We start from the raw sequence: 21,338 nt of genomic DNA on the forward strand, positions 1-21,338 counted from the left end.
AAAAATGACATAAGACACGGTAGTTTTAATCATTCAAAACAATTCACACATCTAGTTACAGACAAATAGTAATATTTAGTTTATTTTTATCTACTACAAGGCAATAAATTATCCACTTTTGGAAAATGTGGCCAGTCTGAATTGAGATGTGTTATAAATGTAAAATATAAGCTGTATTATGAAGATGTAGCTCCACCCAAAAAGAATGTAAAATAGCTCATGAATAATTTTACATTGATTACATGTTGAAACAATATCTTATATACATACACTGAGTTAAATAAAATGTCTTTTTTAATTTTTTTTTAAGACAGCATCTGGTATTGTCCACCCAAGCTGGAGTGCAGTAGTATGAACTTGGCTCACTGCAACCTCCGCTTCCTGGGCTCAAGCCATCCTCCCACCTCAGCCTCTCAAGTAGCTGGGACTACAGGCTCACATAACCATACCCTACTAATTTTTGTATTTCTTGTAGACATGAGGTTTCATGTTGCCCAGGATGGTCTCAAACTCCTGAGCTCAAGTGATCTGCCTGCCTTGGCCCCCCCAAAGTGTGGAGATTACAGGCATGAGCCACTGCACCTGGCTGATTTAATAAAATATCTTGTAATCAATTTCACCTGTTTCTTTTTACTTTTTAAAATGTGGGTACTATAAAATTTAAAATTATGTATGTGGTTCACATTATTTTGGACAGCACTATTCTAGAAAAAGACACGTAAAGATTGCAAAATTGCTCACAGAAATGCAACTTGCTCAGTCACACTGAGGAAAAAGACAAGCACAATAAAGGCAATAGCTATGCTGCTTTCTTATCTCAGTTCAAAGTTGCTAAAAATATGGTTCAACTAGAATTGTTACAATTTTCACACTAGTAAATTAATGAATTTTCTTTCTTCTTAATTTTAAGGGTTTTCTGATATTAGCTGATAGAATCAAATGATTACATACGTTGAGAATATATACATAGTACATTTGAAGGTTCTTTGTAAACAAAATAACCAGCTTACCATGTCTTTTTACTGTGACTTCATGATAAGGGAAAATATTTTTTTTGGATAATTCCAGCAACCAGCGAACAGCAGATTTACTCAGGCCCACAATTTCCACAGCAGACCCATCTCTAAAATTAAAAAACGTATTTTTATTCTCTAAGTTGGAGTCCTTTAAGTACTATTTAAAGGGCATTCAGTAAATAATTCATATTATAATTCATATAATATGAATCATATAACATATTATGAAAATTATTTAAAAATCCTTACTCTATAGGAATGTGTACTATATCATGTAAAGATTTTTTCCTCTCATGGTTTTGCCATTGTCTATCATCTTCACATATTTTTTAAAAATTCTATGATGTAGAATGGGAATTGTGAAATAAAAGAAGATGGCAGTTGGAAAAGGTAGGAGTAAGGAATCCGAATATTGGGATAAGGTACTAGAGAAAAGATAGCAAACATGAAAAACAGGGCTGGAGAAAGTGAGGGAAGGCAGACACATTAATTTGAAAGCTCATTTTTAAGAAAAATAAAAGGGAAGTACAAGGATCTAATGTACCAAATAGATTTTTAAAAATTGGTAAAGCATGTAAAGATGGCAACTTATTTATTAATTATTTTTTGTAGAGATGGGGCTTCACTATGTTGCCCAAGCTGGTTTCGAACTCCTGGGTTCAAGCTATCCTCCCACCTCAACCTCCAAACCTCCCAACCTCCCAAAGTGTTGAGATTACGGGCGTTAGCTACCACACTCAGTACACAACTATTAAATTTTTTGGACAATTCTTACTGAAGATAAAATTTAGAATAAGAGGCCGAGTGCGGTGGCTCATTTCTGTAATCCCAGCACTTTGGGAGGCTGAGGCAGGTGGATCATTTAAGGCCAAAAGTTTGAGATCAGCCTGGTCAACATGGTGAAACCTCGTCTCCACTAAAAATACAAAAATTAGCCTGTGTGGTAGTGTGCGCCTGTAGTCCCAGGTACTTGGGAGGCTGAGACAGGAGAATTGCTTGAACCTGGGAGACAGAGGCTGCAGTGAGCCATGATTGTGCTACTGCACTACAGCCTGGGCAACAGAGTGATGCTCTCTCAAAAAAAAAAAAAAAAATTAGAATAAGAAAATAACTTCTCAGCTTAATACAGTATCAGAAGCTATTTTAATAGACATTACTTAATGGGTACAAAGTACGTTATTTGAGTGATAGTAATATTAAAAGCGATTTTAATAGCTTATGATAATGTATTTAGCATTTGAAATGATAAAAACTTAAATGACAAACACTAGGAAAAAAGATTTAAAAAATTAGGAGGAAAAAAGGTTCAGAAAGTGAAAGAATTTCATAAAAGACAGAACAATTGGTTGTTTTCTATGTTTGCAAAAGATGGGCATAATGAAATGTTTACATCAATAAGCAGTTCAGGTTACGAAAATGTCTTAACCACTGGGATAATGAATCATAAATGTTTCCTTTGAGGTGTTTGTAGAGAATCAACCCACGAGCACTTACAGAAAAGAACAGATAGTGTTACTTGATAACTTATATCAACAGGACTGTGTGCATGTATAATGGGGAGATGAAGGGAGGAAGGCAGGGAAATTTTGATTGACTTAATGTAAAGAGTTCATAGTTAACAGAATAAAAGATTCCACAAGTATGTGCTTTTTAAAAGAAGGGTATAATTACACAGCACTATAAAATTTACACTACCTTGGTGTGGCTGGGATTCCTCTGTTTCTAGCTCTGTCACTTTCTCCCATTTTATCCATCCATGTGCCACAATTGAAACGATTTCCTCCATAAACAAATCCTGTTTCTTCATCAACTCCTGCAGTTATATTAAAACCTAAAAAACAAAATATGTATAAAATAAAATTTTATAAGTATTATATATAGTATATACAAATATTTTAAAACATTTACAAAATTTTAAATATAATAAACTAGGACAACCACTCTGAAGCTCAGTTTGGTGGTATCTTATTATTTTGTATCCAGAATATACAAGCACAAAGTTGGAGATGTGTATATTCTACCACATAGGAATTTCATCTCTATATATATTCCAGAGAAACCCTTACTCATGTGCACATGGAGACGTGTACGAGGATATTCACTGCCAAATTGCTTGAATTCACAACAAATAACTGCTCAATAGAGGAATGGATAAACACTGTAGTTTATTCATACAATGGGAAACCCTCTATACCATTTGAAATTAATGAACTGGATCTACATGTATCAAAATGGAGCTAAATAATGTATGCACATGGACAGAGTGTGGAATAATAGATACCAGACTCAGAAGGGTGAGATGAGAGGGACAGATGAGAAATTACTTAATGGGTACAATGTACATTATTTTGGTGATGGTTACACTAAAAGCCCAGACTTCACCCTTACCCAATATATCCATGCAACAAAACTGCCCTTGTACCCCTTAAATTTATATAAAAAAGATAAATCTCCAAAACAAAATGATTGAATAAAACAAGTTGCAAAAGGACATATATAGTAAGGTAACTTTTTTGCAAAAGTTTAATCATAGATAATACTGGTATATCTAATATCTATGTATAATCTCAAAACATAAATTATTGATTATAGTATATATTATAGTACACTGAATATACGCTATGTAATATATAGCATAAGTAATTTACACATACTCAAACACACATAAGTACAGAAAGTTCAAAAACTTCTGGTATGAAAAAGGGGAGAAGACTCATTTTTCCCTGATCTTCCTCTCAAGTACAATGAAAATCCCTGAGCGTAATACAGTGGACTATCATAGGAGGACTCTAAAAGTGTAAAGAGGAAGGCAGATTGGCTAGGAACCTCAAGACTTGAAGAATGTCATAGTGGTGAGTTCCCTGGTTTTTTTTTTCTTTTTTTTTTAAGTCTCCATATATACCAGTCTGGGTGAGATGTAAACTTGGAAAAGCAACCTGCAATCTCCAACAGGTAATGACAAAGAGTTCCAAGAAAAACCAATTGACTCTAGCCAAAGGAAAAGGAAAGAGGGACCCTAACCAGACAGAAACTTTTATGACAACATCCGCCCTATGCCAGCAAACACCATGGATGTCCTTTCTCCCTGGAATGTCAGTGGAGACTGAGTGGAAGCCTGGACTCCTATCCCCTACCTGGGGGTAGCAGATAGCTTAAGGCAGTGCTCCCCTTCCTCAGCAGCTTGGTACCCGCGGACACCACGAGGGGAATCTGGGGAGTCTGAACTTCCATGCCCAACCTGGCAGTAGTAGGTGGCCTTGGGGCGGCAGCAGGCAGCCCAGGGTGTTTCCCACCGCTGCTGCATGATGTTAGCACAAACTGGGTGGGGAGTATGGACTTCCACCCCCAGTGGAAGCAGGTCGTTAGGGACAGTGCTACCCTCTCCTGACAGCATGCTGTCAGCAGAGACTGAGTGGAGAGTCCGGATTTCCATGCCTTGCCCAGCAGTGATGGGGTGCCCCTCACACTCCCAACTAGAGATTTCAGGGAAGATCTGAAGAGGAGGAAGCTGCAAAAACGATGCTTTAAAGCTGTATAGGAAGTCCTGGGCAGGCTCTGACCAATCTACATGTGAAACAGATGAGCATTAACACACCCAAAGGTTTGAGAAGTAAATTACACAGTGTGGAATTCCACTCAGGTTTCCTGAGTGGCCTCCTGATAGCCCGTGAATGAAGTAGACCAGAATAACCTTGCTAAATATTAAATTGTTACTGAAACCACAGCCCACAAGACTAGGCCAGAAGTTGCATACTAAACTTAAATAACGGCTACTTGGTAAAATGAAAGATTTCATAGGATCCAGTGTCCTATAACATCCAAAGGTCTAGGAAAACACGAAAAACTACTTGTCAGGCCAAGAACCAGGAAAATCGCAACCTGAATGAGAAAAGGCAATTAACAGGTGACAACACTGAGGTGACTCAGATGTTGGAAATATCTGACAGAAAAGCTTAAGGGAGGTATCATAAAAATGCTCCAAAGAGAATGATGTTTTGTAGAAATAGAAAACTCCATCTTAAAATAAATATGGAATCTCCAGGGACCTTGAATAGCCAAAACAATCTAGAAAAAGAACAAAGTTAGAAGACTCATGCTTCCTCATTTCAAGACTTACTACAAAGCTACACTAACCAAAACAGTGTGGTTCTGTCATAAAGACAGACACAGAGGCCTATGAACAGAGAACCCAGAAATAAACCCTGTATATATAGTCAAATGTTTTTTTGACAAGGGTGCCAAGACCATTCATTGGGGAAGGGACAGTTTATTATTTTTTGGCAAATGGAGCTGAGTAAACTGGATATTCACATGCAAAAAAAATGGACTTGGACTTAATATCATATGCAAAAATTAACTCAATATGGATCAAAGACCTAAAACTATAAAATTCTTAGACAAAAATGTATGGCAAAAGCTTCATGACACTGAATTTGATGAGGCTTTTTTGCATAGGATACAATAGGCACAGGTACAAAAGTAGATAAACTGGACTTAATCAAAATCAGAAACTTTTGTTTATCAAAGGATACTTTTAAGATAGTGAATAGACAACCCACAATATGGGAGAAAATATTTGCAAATCATATCTAGTAAGTGTTTCGTATCCAGAATATATAAAGCACCCTGCACCTCAATAAGAAAAGAACTCAATTCATTCCCTAAATTCAAAGGATGTGAATAGACATTTCTCCAAAGAAGATATATGTATGCCTACAAGCACATGAAGAGATGCTCAACATCACTAAGAAATCATTAAGGAAATGCAAATCAAAACCATGAGATACCACCTCATAGCCATTAGGATGGCTACTAGCAAAAAAAACCACACACACAAAAAAACAAAAACAAACAAACAAAAAAACAAAAACAAAAACCAAAAAAACAAAAACAGAAAAAAACAAGTACTGGTGAGGATATAGATGAATGGAAGCCTGTTTACTATTAGTAAGAGTGTAAAATGGCACAGCCACTGTGGAAGACAGTATGGTAGTTCCTCGAAAAGGTCAACAAACAATTATCATATGATCCAGCAAGTTCTCTTCCAGGTAGATACCCAAAAGAATTGAAAGCAGGGACTCAAACTGATATTTGTACACCAATGTTCACAGCAGCATTATTCCCAATAGCCAAAAGGTGGGAATAACCCAAATGTCCATTGACAAATGAATGGAAACACAAAATGTGGTATATACATACAATGGAATATTATTCAGCCTTAAAAAGAAATGAAATTCTCATATGTATGATAAGGGGTTAATATCCAGAATATATAAGAAACTTCTACAAGTCAATAACCAAAAAACCAAAAACCAATTAAAAAATGGGCAAAGGGCTTCAATAGACAATTCTCCAAAGAAGACCCATAATTGGCAAACAAACATATAAAAAGATGGTGAACACTTCTAATCATTAGGGAAATGCAAATCAAAACCAGAATGAGATATCACCTCACACCCATTAGGATGGTAACTATCAAAAGAACAGAAAATACCAGGTGTTAGCAAGGATGCAGAGAAATTCGAATAGTTGTGGGAATGTAAATGTTGCAGCCATTATGGAGAATATTATAGAAGTTTCTCAAAAAATTAGAAATAGAATTAAAATACAATCTAGCATTTGACTTTGGGTATATATACATAAAAATGAAAGCAGGATCCTGAAGAGATATTTGCATACACATGTTAACTGCAGCATTATGCACAAGAGCCAAGAGATGGAAGCAATAAAATGCCCACTGGCAATGAATGAATAAAGAAAATGTATGCATACAATGGAATATTATGCAGCCTTGAAAAAGAAGGGAATCCTGTCACATGCTATGAGATGGATGAACCTTGGCATTATGATAAGTGGAAAAAATCAGTCACAAAAGAACAAATACTGCATGATTTCACTCATATGAAGTATGTAAAGTAGTCAAAATCACAGGGACAGAAAGTAGAAAGGTGGTTACTAAGGCCTGGGAAGAGTGGGGACAGAGGAGGAAGAACTAGTGTTTCACGAGTATAGAGTTTGTTTTGCAAGGTAAAAAAGTTCTAGAGATCTGTTCCACAACAATGTTAATATACTTAACACTACTGAACTGTACACTTGAAAATGGCTGAGGTAAATTTAATGTTACGTGCTTTTTATCACAAAAAAAAAACAAAAAAAGGAATAAAATTATGACACCTGCTACAACATGGCTGAACTTCAAAAGAATTATGCTAAGTATGTACAACTCTTATGTATTGATAAAAAATAATTATGCTAAGTGAAATAAGCCAGGTACAAAAGGGCAAAGACTGTATGATTCCGCTTATATGAGGTCCCTAGGATAACTGAATTTATAGACAGAAAGTAGGATAGTGGTTCCAGGGGCTGGGGAAGGAGATAATGAGGAGTTACTGCTTCAATTAAGAATGATGACAAAGTTCTGGAGATGGACAGTGATGATGGTTGCACAACAATGTGACTGTACTTAAAGCCACTGAATTGTACACTTAAAATGGCTAAAATTGTAACTTTTATGGTAAAATGGTAAATATACATTATGTCTATTTTACCACAATAAAAAAAAACCAATACTAAAAACAAAACAAAACAAAAAACAGCACTTCAATTATACAATTATAAAATGGACAAAAGAGATTGGGCTCAGTGGCTCATCCCTGTAATCCTGGCACTTTAGGAAGCCGAGGCTGGAGGACTGCTTGAGGTCAGGAATTCAAGACAAGCCTGGGGAACATAGGGAGACTCCCATCTCTACAAAAAAATTAAAAAAAGAAATTAGCCTGGTCCAGTGGTGCACACGTGTAGTTTCAGCTACTTGACAGTCTGAGGCAGGAGGACTGCTTAAACCCAGGAATTAGAGGTTGAGTGAGCTATGATGCACCACTGCCATCCAGTCTCGGTGACAAGAGTGGGACCCTGTCTCTAAAAAATAATAAAGAAAGAGACAATGTGCAAAATACATGAACTGACATTTCAGCAAAGAGGGAAGATGGATGGCAAATGAGCACATGAAAAGATATTCCACACCATTAGCCATTAAATGCAATTTAATGCAAATTAAAACCACAATGTCCAGCCTGGCCAAAACATGGTGAAGCCTCATCTCTACTAAAACAACAACAACAACAACAACAACAAAAATTACAAAAAATTAGCCAGGTGTGGTGGCATGCGCCTGTAGTCCAGCTACTTGGGAGGCTGAGGTACAAGAATCGTTTGAACCCAGGAGGCGGAGATTGCAGTGAGCTGAGATTGCGCCACTGCACTCCAGCTGGGGGGACAGAGCGAGACTCCATCTCAGACCCACCCCCGACCACACACAGTTTGTAGTGGTCTATGAAGCTATCTGAACAGCTTAAAAGAAAGGGGTACCACCAAATGCTGGCAAGATGTAGCAAAACTGGATCTCTCCAGTTTGCTGGCGGGAATTTATTAAAATGGTAAAACACTGTGGTAAATAGTTTGGCAGTTTCTTCTAAAACAAAACATATACTTACTATATGAACCAATCCCATTCTTGGACATTTATCCCAGAAAAAATGAAAACTTACGTGTCACGCAAAAACTTGTACATGAATGTTCATAGTAGCTTTATTCGTATTAGCCAAAACATGAAAACAACCCAAATGTCCTTCAATGGATGAATGGTTTGGATGAATGGTTAAATAAATACTGGTATATGCATAAAAGGGAATACTACTCAGCAATAAAAAGGAATAAACTATTGATAAATGCAACAACTTGGATGGATCTTAAGGGCGTTATGCACAGTGAAAAAATCAATCTCAAAAGGTTATATAGTATATGGTTTCATTCATAAAACATTCTCAAAATGACAAAACTATAGAGTTGCAGAACAGATTAGTAGCTGCCAGAGACCAAGGCTGGGGGTGGAGTGTTAGGTGTAACCCTAAAAGGGTACACAAAGATCTTTATGGTGATGGACCAGTTCTGTATCTTGATTATGGCAGTGGCTACATGAAGCTATACATGGGGTCAAATTGCACGGATCTACACATACACATACACACACACGTGAATGTAAAAACTGGTAAAAGTTGAAAACATACTAATGTTAATCTCCTGATTCTGATGCTGTACTGGGTGAAGAGTTCATGGCATACTATGTATCATTTTTTCAACTTCTTGTGAGTCTAATCTTTCAAAATTACAAAGTTTAAAAAACGCACATGGACATAAAACAATGCATGTTTTACAAAATAAATATACAATAAACACATTGGAATGACTAAGGGGAATGGGGAATAAAATGAAATAAATTACTACTAGCCTTGCATTGGCGGCAATGATAGTGTGCCATGAGATAAGGAATATGATGAACTCAAGAGAAGTTAGAAAAGCACATTTATTTTAATACCATATACAAATAAACCTTTCTACAAAAAGTATTTTGTAAGTGCCTAGGCTCTCGAGATAGATCATGAGTAAAGTCTACCTCTACCACTTAGTAGCTATGTGACTCTGGGCAAGCTACTCTGCTTCAGTTATCCAGAATCTACAAAAAACTCAAGCAAGTTTACAAGAAAAAAACAAACAACCCCATCAAAAAGTGGGCAAAGACATTTATGCAGCCAACAGACACATGAAAAAATGTTCATCATCACTGGCCATCAGAGAAATGCAAATCAAAACCACAATGAGATACCATCTCACACCAGTTAGAATGGCGATCATTAAAAAGTCAGGAAACAACAGGTGCTGGAGAGGATGTGGAGAAATAGGAACACTTTTACACTGTTGGTGGGACTGTAAGCTAGTTCAACCATTGTGGAAGACAGTGTGGCGATTCCTCAAGGATCTAGAACTAGAAATACCATTTGACCCAGCCATCCCATTACTGGGTATATACCCAAAGGATTATAAATCATGCTGCTATAAAGACACATGTACACGTATGTTCATTGCGGCAGTATTCACAATAGCAAAGACTTGGAACCAACCCAAATGTCCATCAATGATAGACTGGATTAAAAAAATGTGGCACATATACACCATGGAATACTATGCAGCCATAAAAAAAGGATGAGTTCATGTCCTTTGTAGTGACATGGATGAAGCTGGAAACCATCATTCTCAGCAAACTATCGCAGGGACAAAAAACCAGACACCACATGTTCTCACTCATAGATGGGAACTGAACAATGAGAACACTCAGGACACAGGAAGGGGAACATCACATACTGGGGCCTGTTGTGGAGTGGGGGGACGGGGGAGGGATAGCATTAGGAGATATACCTAATGTAAATGATGAGTTAACGGGTGCAGCACACCAACATGGCACACGTATACATATGTAACACACCTGCACATAGTGCACATGTACCCTAGAACTTAAAGTATAGTAATAAAAAAAATGGACACAATATCACTCATTCCCAATGTTTTGGGGAGTGTTAAATGGTAATAACATAGGTAAAGTGTTACCACAATGCCTAGCACATAGTAAGCATGCAGTTCATGGCGATTATTACAGTTATAAATGAAACCACCAAAATTATCTTTCAAACTGGCTGACAAAAGATAAAAAATTTTATTTTTCTGCTAGAAACTAAAAACTTGGTGAGATCAGGAACTATGTTAATCTTTTTCATCATTATATCGTGAGGTTTGGCACACAAATATTTACTAAGTAAGTGAACAATTGCAAGGTTTAATTTCATCACCTCGATGAATTTGTACTATTGCAGTTAAAGTTCTGTACCTTCGTCCTTCATGTTTCGATCTATCTGGGGACCAGCATTCCTTTCTCGGAACTGTATGCCCTGCATGTGTTTTTGCATTGCTTCCTGTATGACTTCAAACAATGGCTGATCCTGTTTGAGACATAATGGGTGTCACCTCTGTTAGAAATTACATTTTTCTTATTTTCCCCCAAATCCGACAACTGAAGTAATGTGAAAATATATACTTTCCTTTGGAGTGAGAAATAGGAATTGGGGTGAGGCCAGGGAAGAAGCAGCTCCTATATACCAAATAATACAGATGAGCATACAAATATTTAACATCAGTAGTTTTGACTATTCATGTCTGTGACATAAAATAATCTGCTGATACACAAAAATGAATCTAGTGAGCTTCTACAGTTTCTATTAGAGTGATCTCTTCAGCTAATAAACGAACCTAGCTTGTTATCCAGCATCTGAATTTTAAATTGGCATTGCTATTCTTACTCATCTGCATACACAGGTAATGGGGGCAAATTATGAGCTAAAGGGAAACTCTCAAATTTGAGGATCCATAATGACTTTAGAAAATACCCCAGTGAATGTAAAGAATTCATAAGTCATTTTCTTTACCCATATAAATAATAAATGTGATGCTCAGGATGACATTTGGGGAAATATATAATTATATTTTTAAAAATAAGGTGAAGAATGTTAAATAGAAGCAAAATGTTTAGAGTCCTTACATGTTTATTATATTTCATTTTAAAGACTCTGAATAAAACCAAAACTCTATAATATAAAAATTCTACTAGTAATTATTAAAATTATAATGCTGTGAATAAATATTTTTGGATAAACTGTGAGAAAACAAATAGTTATGTGTAAAATAATTACCTGCCTGATAGCATGAACCTATATTCATTGTAACAGAAATGTCAGTTGATAACAGAGGACAAATAAAAAAATTTTGGACAAATGTTGAGTACTTCATGATATAAATAAATATCATGAGGACACAAACATATGCTAGCCTTGAAGTAGCTTACACAGCTACTATCCCCTCCCCGTCCCCCCAGTCATATATACCAAACTATTAACATAAAGGCAGATCAGAAGTGGCAAAAGTATAGTATTATTGTCCATTCTTGATTAGGGGAAAAAAACACTCAAAAATGTCTATCCATTCTTCACTGTTCGTAAGATAACCTTTAAGCTCCCTGGAATGGTAGTCAAGGCTCTCCATAACCTGGCTCACCCTTTCCATAATCTCTTACTACTCTGCAGGTATCCTACACAAAAAGCCAAACCATATTGACTTTTTCACAAAACGTATTTTATAAGAGCCTAGGCTCTTACAAAAACACTATTAAGTACTATGTCCCCTAAACTGTGCTTCAATCTACTATGCAACCCTATTATTCCTTTCCTCTTTTTTTTTTTTTTTTAATAAAGAGACTGAGTTTTGCTATGTTACCTAGGCTGGACTCATACTCCTCGCCTCAAGTGATCCTTCTGTCTCAGTCCCCTGAGAAGCTGAGATTACAGGTGTGTGCCATACACCTGGATTCTTTTCAACTCTAATGTCTCCCAACAACTTTCTCCACCTCTCCTAAAGTCCTACTCACCTTTTATGGCTCATTTAGGTGAAACTTTAGCTACTTTCTAAAGTTCTCCCTGAGACCTACCTACTGGACCTTCTCTCTCTTTAAGAGACTACACAACACTTCCTCTACACTCTATTGCAATGGCCATATTTATGTACACATCATCATCTCTTCTACCACGTTGCAAAGTACTTCAGGCAAAGACCAATCACTTATAGTACCAGCAGGTGCCAAATCAATACTGATATTTGAATAATTCGTAAGATTTGGATTCTTAATTACCCTTATTTTTACATTAGAAACTAAAAGTCATTTTTCAGAAAAAAAAATATTTTAAGAAATATCTTTACCAGTGCGCCAGCAGGCAAAGGAGCAGAATCATCTGTAGGATACATTCTGGAAACTGGGCACTTGAGAATGTCTAGACCATTTGGAACCACTTTACAGTAATCCTGGATACACTGCAGCCACCACCACACAGCGTCCCGACAATTGTATCTGGCATAAGTTCCTTCACCCAGTAGATTAGGAATGAGACCATGCCTCAGGGTACCAGCAAATGCTAAAATAATATTCCTAAAACAACAGAATTAAGTGGGTCAGAAATGAAAACAAACACTTAAAAATTGAAGACAAAAACCAGTCACTTTTGGTGACTATATTTTGAATGCGTTTTCTCTCTTGCCCTATTTCTTTATATTTTCATGTAGAAAGTAGTCATAGTACGATACAGTAAGTACTGAATTAAAGTCAGGAACCTTGATTCTAGACTAGAATTTTATGCTAACAATCTGTGTGACTCCCTCTTTGATACAGTTTTTTCATTTGAGATTGGACTGGGTGATTTTTAAGGTCCCTCACAGCTCCAGATTCTACTTTTGAAGTCTACGGTATTTCAAAATCAAAGTAACTATTAAACCTGAACTTTATTATTTTAAATAGCAGAAACCAAGAGTAAAACATACATATAAGAAAACAAACTGGCCGGGCATGGTGGCTCACACCTGTAATCTCAGCACTTTGGGAGGCCGAGGCAGGCGGAACACCTGAGGTCAGGAGTTTGAGACCAGCCTGGTCAACATGGTGAAACCCTGTCTCTACTAAAAATACAAAAATTAGCCGGGAATGGTGGTGCGTGCCTGTAGTCCCAGCTACTGAGAAGGCGGAGGCAAGAGAATTGCCTGAACCCAGGAGGCAGAGGTTGCAGTGAGCTGAGAATGTGCCAGTGTACTCCAGTCTGGACAACAGAGCAAGACTCTATCAAAAAAAAAAAAAAAAAAAGAAGAAAGAAAAGAAAGAAGGCCGGGCGTGGTGGCTCACGACTGTAATCCTAGCACTTTGAGAGGCTGAGTCGGGTGGATCACGAGGTCAGGAGATCAAGACCATCCTGACTAACACAGTGAAACCCCGTCTCTACTAAAAATACAAAAAATTAGCCGGGCGTAGTGGCGGGCGCCTGTAATCCCAGCTACTCGGGAGGCTGAGGCAGGAGAACGGCGTGAACCAGGGAGGCGGAGCTTGCAGTGAGCAGAGATTGCGCCACAGCACTCCAGCCTGGATGACAGAGCGAGACTCCATCTCAAAAAAAAGAAAGAAAAGAAAGAAAGAAGGAAAGAAAGAAAGGAAGGAAGGAAGGAAGGAGAGAGGGAAGGAGAGAGGGAAGGAGAGAGGGAAGGAGAGAGGGAAGGAGAGATGGAGGGAGGGAGGGAAGGAGGGAAGGAGAGAGAGAAAGAGAGAGAGAGAGAGAAAGAAAACAAACTGGTGGAAGCTGACCTTGAAAAACATAATTCAACCAGTTTAAAAACTGGTAGAAGACAGTTTATTTTTTAAAGCGTTATTTTACTATTATATACCAAACGAAAATTTTGTTTGTAAGACAGCAATGGCACTCTAGAAACAGCATGAAATTAAGAAATAAGAAGGCTGAAGTCTAAATCCTAGCTTTGCCATCTGTGTGGCCTTGGAAATGTTATTTAAAATGTCTAGGCCTTACTGCTTTTTGGCTAAAACCACTCAAATTTTTATTAATTCTATGTCTAAGTTTAATGCCCATCTTTTCAACAGTAATGCAATGGGAAACTTTTTATTTATAAAGTATAAAAATGTTAGTATAGACAGTGACACTTTCAATTAAGAAAAGGTCAGAATACTAGCTCTCTCTCTATACATATATATTTGTTTTTTTAAGAGACCCTGTTGCCCAGGCTGGTCTTGAACTTGTGGCCTCAAGCAATCTGCCCGCCTCAGCCTCCCAAAGTGCTGATTACAGTTGTGAGCCACCACGCCTGGCCATAGTGCTAGCAATCTTAACCATCTGGAACAATCTTGTACATTTTAATAAAACGACCTCTGATTCATGATTACGTCTATAGAGGGAGGAAATAGAACCATCTGTGGTAGAGGTATGTGTCCACTAAAATGAATTTCCTACAATTCGCAACCAATCTTACAGTTGGTTGTGGCCAGAACTGACGCATGTTAAGTGTACGGAGAATAGGTGTGTTCCCCCAGCTCTCTTTCCCTCTCTGCTTGCCTCCTGGAGAGGCCCCAGAAGCCATGGAAACTGATAGATTCTCAAGCTGGAAGAAACCTGCTTCCCTGAATCAGTATGTGGAAGGCTGCTTACTGAGCATGCATCTACGACTACAAGCAAGAAATAAATTTTATTTGTGAAAAGCCATTAAGATTTTAAGTGTTTATAATATATGGTAGCTAGCACTACCCTAACAAATACCCTCTGGGATAATATATTATTCTCTGGGAATCACCTCTAGATCAGGGGTAGGCAAACCTTTTCTATAAAGGGCCATATAGTAATTATTTTAGGCTTTGTGGGACATATATGAATTCTATTGTACATGCTTTCTTCTTTTAAATGACCCTTTAAAAAGAAAAAGATAAAAGCTATTCTGGTCGGGCGCGGTGGCTCACGCCTGTAATCCCAGCACTTTGGGAGGATGAGGCAGACGGATCACAAGGTGAGGAGATCGAGACCATCCTGGCTAACATGGTGAAACTCGGTCTCTACTAAAAATACAAAAAATTAGCCGGGCGTGGTGGCGGGCACCTGTAGTCCCAGCTACTTGAGAGGCTGAGGCAGAAGAATGGCGTGAACCCAGGAGGTGGAGCTTGCAGTGAGCGGAGATCGCGCACTGCACTCCAGCCTGAGTGACAGAGCAAGACTCTGTCTCAAAAAAAAAAAAAAAAAAAAAAGGTAAAAGCTATTCTTTGCTCATAGGCCATACAAAACAGATGACAGGCCATAGTTTGCTAACCAATAATCTAGACAGTTCTATGTAAAATTAAGCAGCACAAATTTGTGATATTGCATAGAGGTGATAATTGGGAGCCTAAACATTAATAATGATAAAAACTAACATTTATGAACTGTTTAGCATGTGGCAGATATTACTCTAGACACCTTAACTGTATGTGTTCATTTGATCCTCCCAAGTACCCAGTAAGGTAATTTGTCAGTTGGTAGTTTGGAACCAGGATTAGAAGCTGGCAGTCTGATGTAATTTCCTTCTTCTAAATCAGTAATTCAGGGGCATTTAGGGAAGAAGCAAACAGCTTCCTAAATTTCTATAGCTCCATAATGATAACATGAAAAGGTCTTACTATATATCAAATTAGCAAAAATGCAATTCATTTCAGATGCCCACCTAAAAACTTCCATTTTAAAAGTATCAAAAATAAAATTCTGGCATGTAAAGATGCAAACTTCAGTTATTTTCCTGATGGCATCAAAACAAGGTATCGTATAAATGCCCTTTTGTTAAAAGTCTTAACTTTTAGAGCAGTGCTTTCAAACTTCAGCCTTAGATTGTTGATAATCATCCAGAGACCTTGTGAAAACACAGATTTCTGCCCACCAACCCTACTCTCTCTATGTCCAGGTTTGGATTTGGGAGGTTTGGCATAGGGTCCAAGAATCTGCATTTCTAACAAGCTCTCAGGTGAGGGTGACACTACTGATGTGTGGAATGCATTTTGAGTGGCACTGCTGTAGTGCTTTCCTTTCGACCTCCAATAAGTTCATTCATATTATTGTGACATTAAAAAAATACCATTTTACGGCTGGGCACGGTGGCTCACGCCTGTAATCCCAGCACTTCGGGAGGCCGAGGCAGGCGAATCACGAGGTCGGGAGTTCAAGACCAGCCTGACCAACAACGGTGAAACCCCGTCTCTACTAGAAATACAAAAATTAGCTGGGCGTGGTGGCGGGTGCCTGTAATCTCAGCTACTCAGGAGGCTGAGGCAGCAGAATGGCTTCAACCCGGGTGGTGGAGTCGGAGGTTGCAGTGAGCCGAGATTGTGCCGCTGCACTCCAGCCCAGACGACAGTGCGAGACTCTGTCTCAAAAACAAAAAACAAAAAACAAAAACAAAAAAACCATTTTAAGTCTAGAAAACATAAAACTGGAGGTTACAAGGCTTGACAACAAATACAGGAAAACACCAAGACTTCTACAAGACTCAGACAAAGAACTAGCAATGCCTTCACTATGGAAGGCATAAAAAGGTTATAACATTTTTAGTTTTGTTGAAATAAATTAGCTAATGCTAAAGATAACCTGACTTGTAATATGAAGGACTAGAACTTAGTGACTTCAAAGATTTTCACCCCTTTGAAATTTTATGATCCTATTAAGTGAACATACAAAAATAAAATAAAAACTACCTAAAGAAAATACAGCTCCCAAATGTTAAGAAAAGATGGACAAGAAGGAAAGTTTGAAGAGCATGTAAAAGACATTCAGACATAAACTCGCAGTACAACACTTTAGAAGATCTCCTACCTGGCTTCTACATAGCGTCCAGTAATCAGCAGCATACCTCTAAGTGCAATAAAAGTATCCCTTCCCCAGCAGCGGAAAATACCAGAAGAAAAATGAGGTAAGCCTAACAAAAAAACACAACAAAGTAATATGTTAATCATAATAATACACACAAACCTATGAACTCCATTACTATAGAACAGTTACTCTAAACCTGGGGTACAAGGCAGGCACCTGCAAATCCTCTAAAACCCTCTAAAATTATTTGCAAAATGTATGTCTATACTTATGTTAACTTTTGTCAAATGAGATTCCATCGTCTTGTCAGATTCCTAAAGGAACCTATGACCTAAAGAAGATTAAGAACCAGAGCTATAGAGGGATACTTATCTAAATTGAGGTATGAATACACAGATAAACTTTTCTTCTTTCTGAGAGAGGGTCTGGCTCTGTTGTCCAGGCTGGAGTGCAGTGGTGCAGTCTTGGGTCACTGTAACCTCCACCTCCCAGGCTCAAGCCATCCTCCCACCTCAGCCTCCCAAGTAGCTGAGACTACAGGTAGACACCACCTTGCCTGGCTAGTTTTTGTATTTTTTGTAGAGAATGAGGTTTTGCCAGGTTGCCTAGGCTGGTCTTGAACTCCTGAGCTCAAGTGATCTGCCCAACTTGCTTTCCCGAAGTGCTAGGATTACAGGCAGGAGCCACTGTACCTGGCCAAACTTTCTTTTATAAATTAAATTTAAAGAGTAAAATCAGAGATCAAATATTTAACACATAAACACTAAATATTAATTATATATTTAAAAAGACTCTACCTTGAACTTAAGGACAATAAATAAATCTAAACATGAAATTATTACCTTAATGATACCTAATTAAGTATATTTATTGATCTAGCACTTGAGTCAACATTATCAAATTTCCCACTAATTTAAAACAACTTAAAAGTGTTATATTCTGTACACAATATGTACAATTTTACTTGTCACTTCAAGTTATTTGGCACATTAAATCCTTCATTCTAGGTAACTGGAGGTTTTACATACAAGATAAAATAGTATGATTAATGGTGCAATCTAAAATTTTACTTAAAGATTGAGTTTGGTTTCTTATAAAACACTAAGGTCAGGAGTTCGAGACCATCCTGGCCAACATGGTGAAACCCCATCTCTACTAAAAATACAAAAAATTAGCCAGGCGTGGCAGTGGGTGCCTGTAGTCCCAGCTGCTTGGGTGGCTGAGGCAGGAGAATTGCTTGAACCCGGGAGGCGGAGGTTGCAGTGAGCAGAGATCACGCTATTGTACTCCAGCCTGGGCAAAAAGAGCGAAACTCTGTCTCAAAAGAAAAAAAAATTATGCTAAAGCATAAATATAACACATATTTTGGTTAGGGGAAACTGAGGACAAATAAAATATACACAGCATTCACTTATAACTATCTTAAAAGCACTTAACGCTATCTGAAAATTATCTTGTTTGCTATCTGTTGAATGAATATATCTTCCCAGTAGGAAATAAGAGCTATGAGTAGAAACCTCATCTACCTTGTTCACCAACAAGTATGTATTCATTGAAAATTATAACTGTATATAATATATCCCTATAAATATTTGACGACTGAATTAAAAAACAAATATTAAAATGTACATCGAAAAGTGAAAGAATTTGACTAAGATAAGAGAAAGTTTTGGCAATTCCTGAGTGTACTTCACAATTTAAGTTTCTGTTTATTGGGAATTAGATGTTAGTTTCTTCCATTAAGAAAGGTAAGAATTAGACCTTTTTCCTACCTATGTTGTCTCCAAAATGATGGTACAAAATTTCCCCAAATACACTGTGTATTATTTATTTATGATTAATATGGTTTATATATGGTTGATATATACATGATATTAATTTTGATGATAGCAATGACAGCAGCTAACATATATATAGCACTCTGTGCCATACACACTTCCTAGTACTCTGACCCATTTAATTCCTTGTATGAAACATGAATATAGGTAGATTCAAAGGTGAGTCTGAATCGGTATATCCAAAAATATATGCGGTCTGTCTTTGTGAAAAAGTCAAAACTATAAAATCTCTAGCACTATGTATGGAAATGTTTGTATTAACTTTTTGACCTCTGAGAGTACACAATTAATAGATTCCATATCTTCTAAGTGATTTCTAATTTGTCAATTATTAGAACAGGCTACAAATTTTTTTTTTTTTGAGACAGGGTCTCCTCTGTCACCCAGGCTGCAGTGCAGTGGTGTGATCATAGCTCACTGCAGCCTCAAACTCCTTGGCTCAAGGGATCCTCCTGCCCCAGCCTCCTGGAGCAGCTAGGACTACAGGTACATACCACCATGCCTGGCTAATTTTTAATTTTTTTTTTTGGTAAAGATGGGGTCTTGCTATGTTGTTCAGGCTGGTCTTGAACTCCCTGCCCCAAACGATCCTCCTGCCTTAGCCTTCCAAAGTGTTGGGATTATAGGTATGAGCCATTGTTTTTAATTGCTGTTGTTGCAATACTATAACCAAAGGAAGACATCCTCAATCAGTTTAAAATGAACCCCAAAAAACCTATCTGCAAATCTGAATACAGTCCTATTTTTTGCAAGTATGGAATAGGCAAAACACTCCTTTGGGATGCTAGGAGCAAATATCACACTTCTATTTGTACTTGTTTATCAACTTAATTTTTTAGTTTTTATTTGTTTTATATTGTACCTGAGAAGTATGTCAGATGTAACAGTTTATATCAGTATATCATTTAAAGTGTATATTTTGAAGATGTTTAACAACAGCAGTACACAATCAAAAAGGTTGAAATTATTGTTTTTTGTAATAGGCTTCTAAAAAGTAGGCTTTAAAACCAAGTTATTTACATCAATGTTTCCTTTGCCCCTATGGCTAAGGTCAGTTTCATGAGCATCTGCATGGATTCATGAGGGAACAACGGGTACCAGGAGGTCAAACAGTCTAGTGAAAATCTAAAAACACAATTATAGAACTTAAACATCGTTTTATGAATGTTTTATGAACATTTTTAATGGAAAGGTAATTTTCCTTTCAGTTGTTGGGTATCACTAAGTCTTTTTATCTGGTCTAAGTAGCTGCAAATTTAAGGGTAAAAGAGGGAATTACACAGATAATACTATTTCTTTCTTCCTGTAACTTGATATTTTTCAGTTTAGTTTGGAAAGTTCTAAACTTCAGTCGCCTCAAATACTAAGTACTTTCTACAAATATGCTTGAAATGTATTAAAAAGAAAACAAAAGCCTGTCCTTTAGCCTATTTTGCTTACTTGAATTTGTTACTTGATTCAGGTTTTAAATCTACTTGGAATAAAGAATATTTATTCAAATGTTGAAAGCATTTGATTGCAATTAGACACACGATAAAAATTAACATCTGTTTTGTTTTATAATTTATAGGGACCTTTACATGATCTCTTGATAATTACAAGGTTGGGTTTATTTTTTAAAATTGGGGGGAAATATAGAAAAGAGGATAGTAAAATAAATGATTTTAAAAAACACAGAATATCAAGAGTTGGAAAAAATAGAAACATGAAGAAAAGAATCAGCTAGCCATAAAAAACACACATAAATGCCTGGTGCACAGTTATAATTAAACAGTAAGCATGGTTATTATTTTTATAAGTGAATATCTATGAAATGTATTAAGTGGTAAAATAAAATCTTGAGTAACATTACAAGCTTTTAAAAAATAATCATTTTCCTATAACTTTTCTTCTGCGAATACTATTGATTTACATATTTTAACCTTGTACATAATTCCTTACCTGCAGCTAGAGAAACACAACATTGCTCCTTTTCTTTTGTGATCTCATTTAACCTATAAGGTACATCCATTAGGGCAGGTGAAAGAATTGGCAGGGAAGGGAATTTTCCTACTCCACACAGTTGAACTGAACCCAATGAAAGGTGTTTCACAAAGGTTGAACCATTCTGAACAAAGCTGTAACAAAAGTGATTGAATTTATTACTTGTAGAAATACAACAATTTTTAGCAGTTTTATTTTACTTGGTTTCCTTCCTTCAAATGATTTTTCTATACAAATCTGTAAAAATAGTAATATTACTTAAAATTTTTAAAAATTTGGTTAGATTTCAAAACTGCTTTCATTTCACCCATTATTTTAACTGACTTACAGTCCACAGATGGTTGTAAAACAAATGGTAGAAATGAAAGTTTGTTCTTCTGAAATTATGTCCTAATCAATTTGGTGGCTCTCAC

The 21,338-nt window shown here is 36.9% G+C and overlaps 1 protein-coding gene and 1 long non-coding RNA gene across 3 annotated transcripts in view; one reads left to right on the forward strand and one right to left on the reverse strand.

Annotated features, from left to right (window-relative positions):
- The window catches only part of LOC129049936 (uncharacterized), a 29,280-nt gene extending 28,666 nt beyond the window's left edge, over nucleotides 1-614 (forward strand). Inside the window, exon 5 of the long non-coding RNA XR_008513349.2 lies at nucleotides 311-614. This is a non-coding gene — a long non-coding RNA (uncharacterized LOC129049936). The remainder of the gene's footprint in view (nucleotides 1-310) is intronic.
- AGL (amylo-alpha-1, 6-glucosidase, 4-alpha-glucanotransferase) overlaps nucleotides 1-21,338 on the reverse strand; it is a 72,649-nt gene that overhangs the window by 10,533 nt on the left and 40,778 nt on the right. For both annotated transcript variants that reach the window (XM_024233359.3, XM_054530726.2), the window contains exons 24-29: nucleotides 20,884-21,059; nucleotides 17,108-17,210; nucleotides 12,654-12,879; nucleotides 10,735-10,846; nucleotides 2,712-2,847; nucleotides 1,011-1,123 (exon numbers count right to left, since the gene is read on the reverse strand). In XM_024233359.3, the coding sequence (XP_024089127.2) occupies nucleotides 1,011-1,123; nucleotides 2,712-2,847; nucleotides 10,735-10,846; nucleotides 12,654-12,879; nucleotides 17,108-17,210; nucleotides 20,884-21,059 (866 nt within the window). The remainder of the gene's footprint in view (nucleotides 1-1,010; nucleotides 1,124-2,711; nucleotides 2,848-10,734; nucleotides 10,847-12,653; nucleotides 12,880-17,107; nucleotides 17,211-20,883; nucleotides 21,060-21,338) is intronic.

This window comes from Pongo abelii, chromosome 1 (assembly GCF_028885655.2).
Source record: "Pongo abelii isolate AG06213 chromosome 1, NHGRI_mPonAbe1-v2.0_pri, whole genome shotgun sequence".
NCBI classification, from domain to species: Eukaryota; Metazoa; Chordata; class Mammalia; order Primates; family Hominidae; genus Pongo; species Pongo abelii.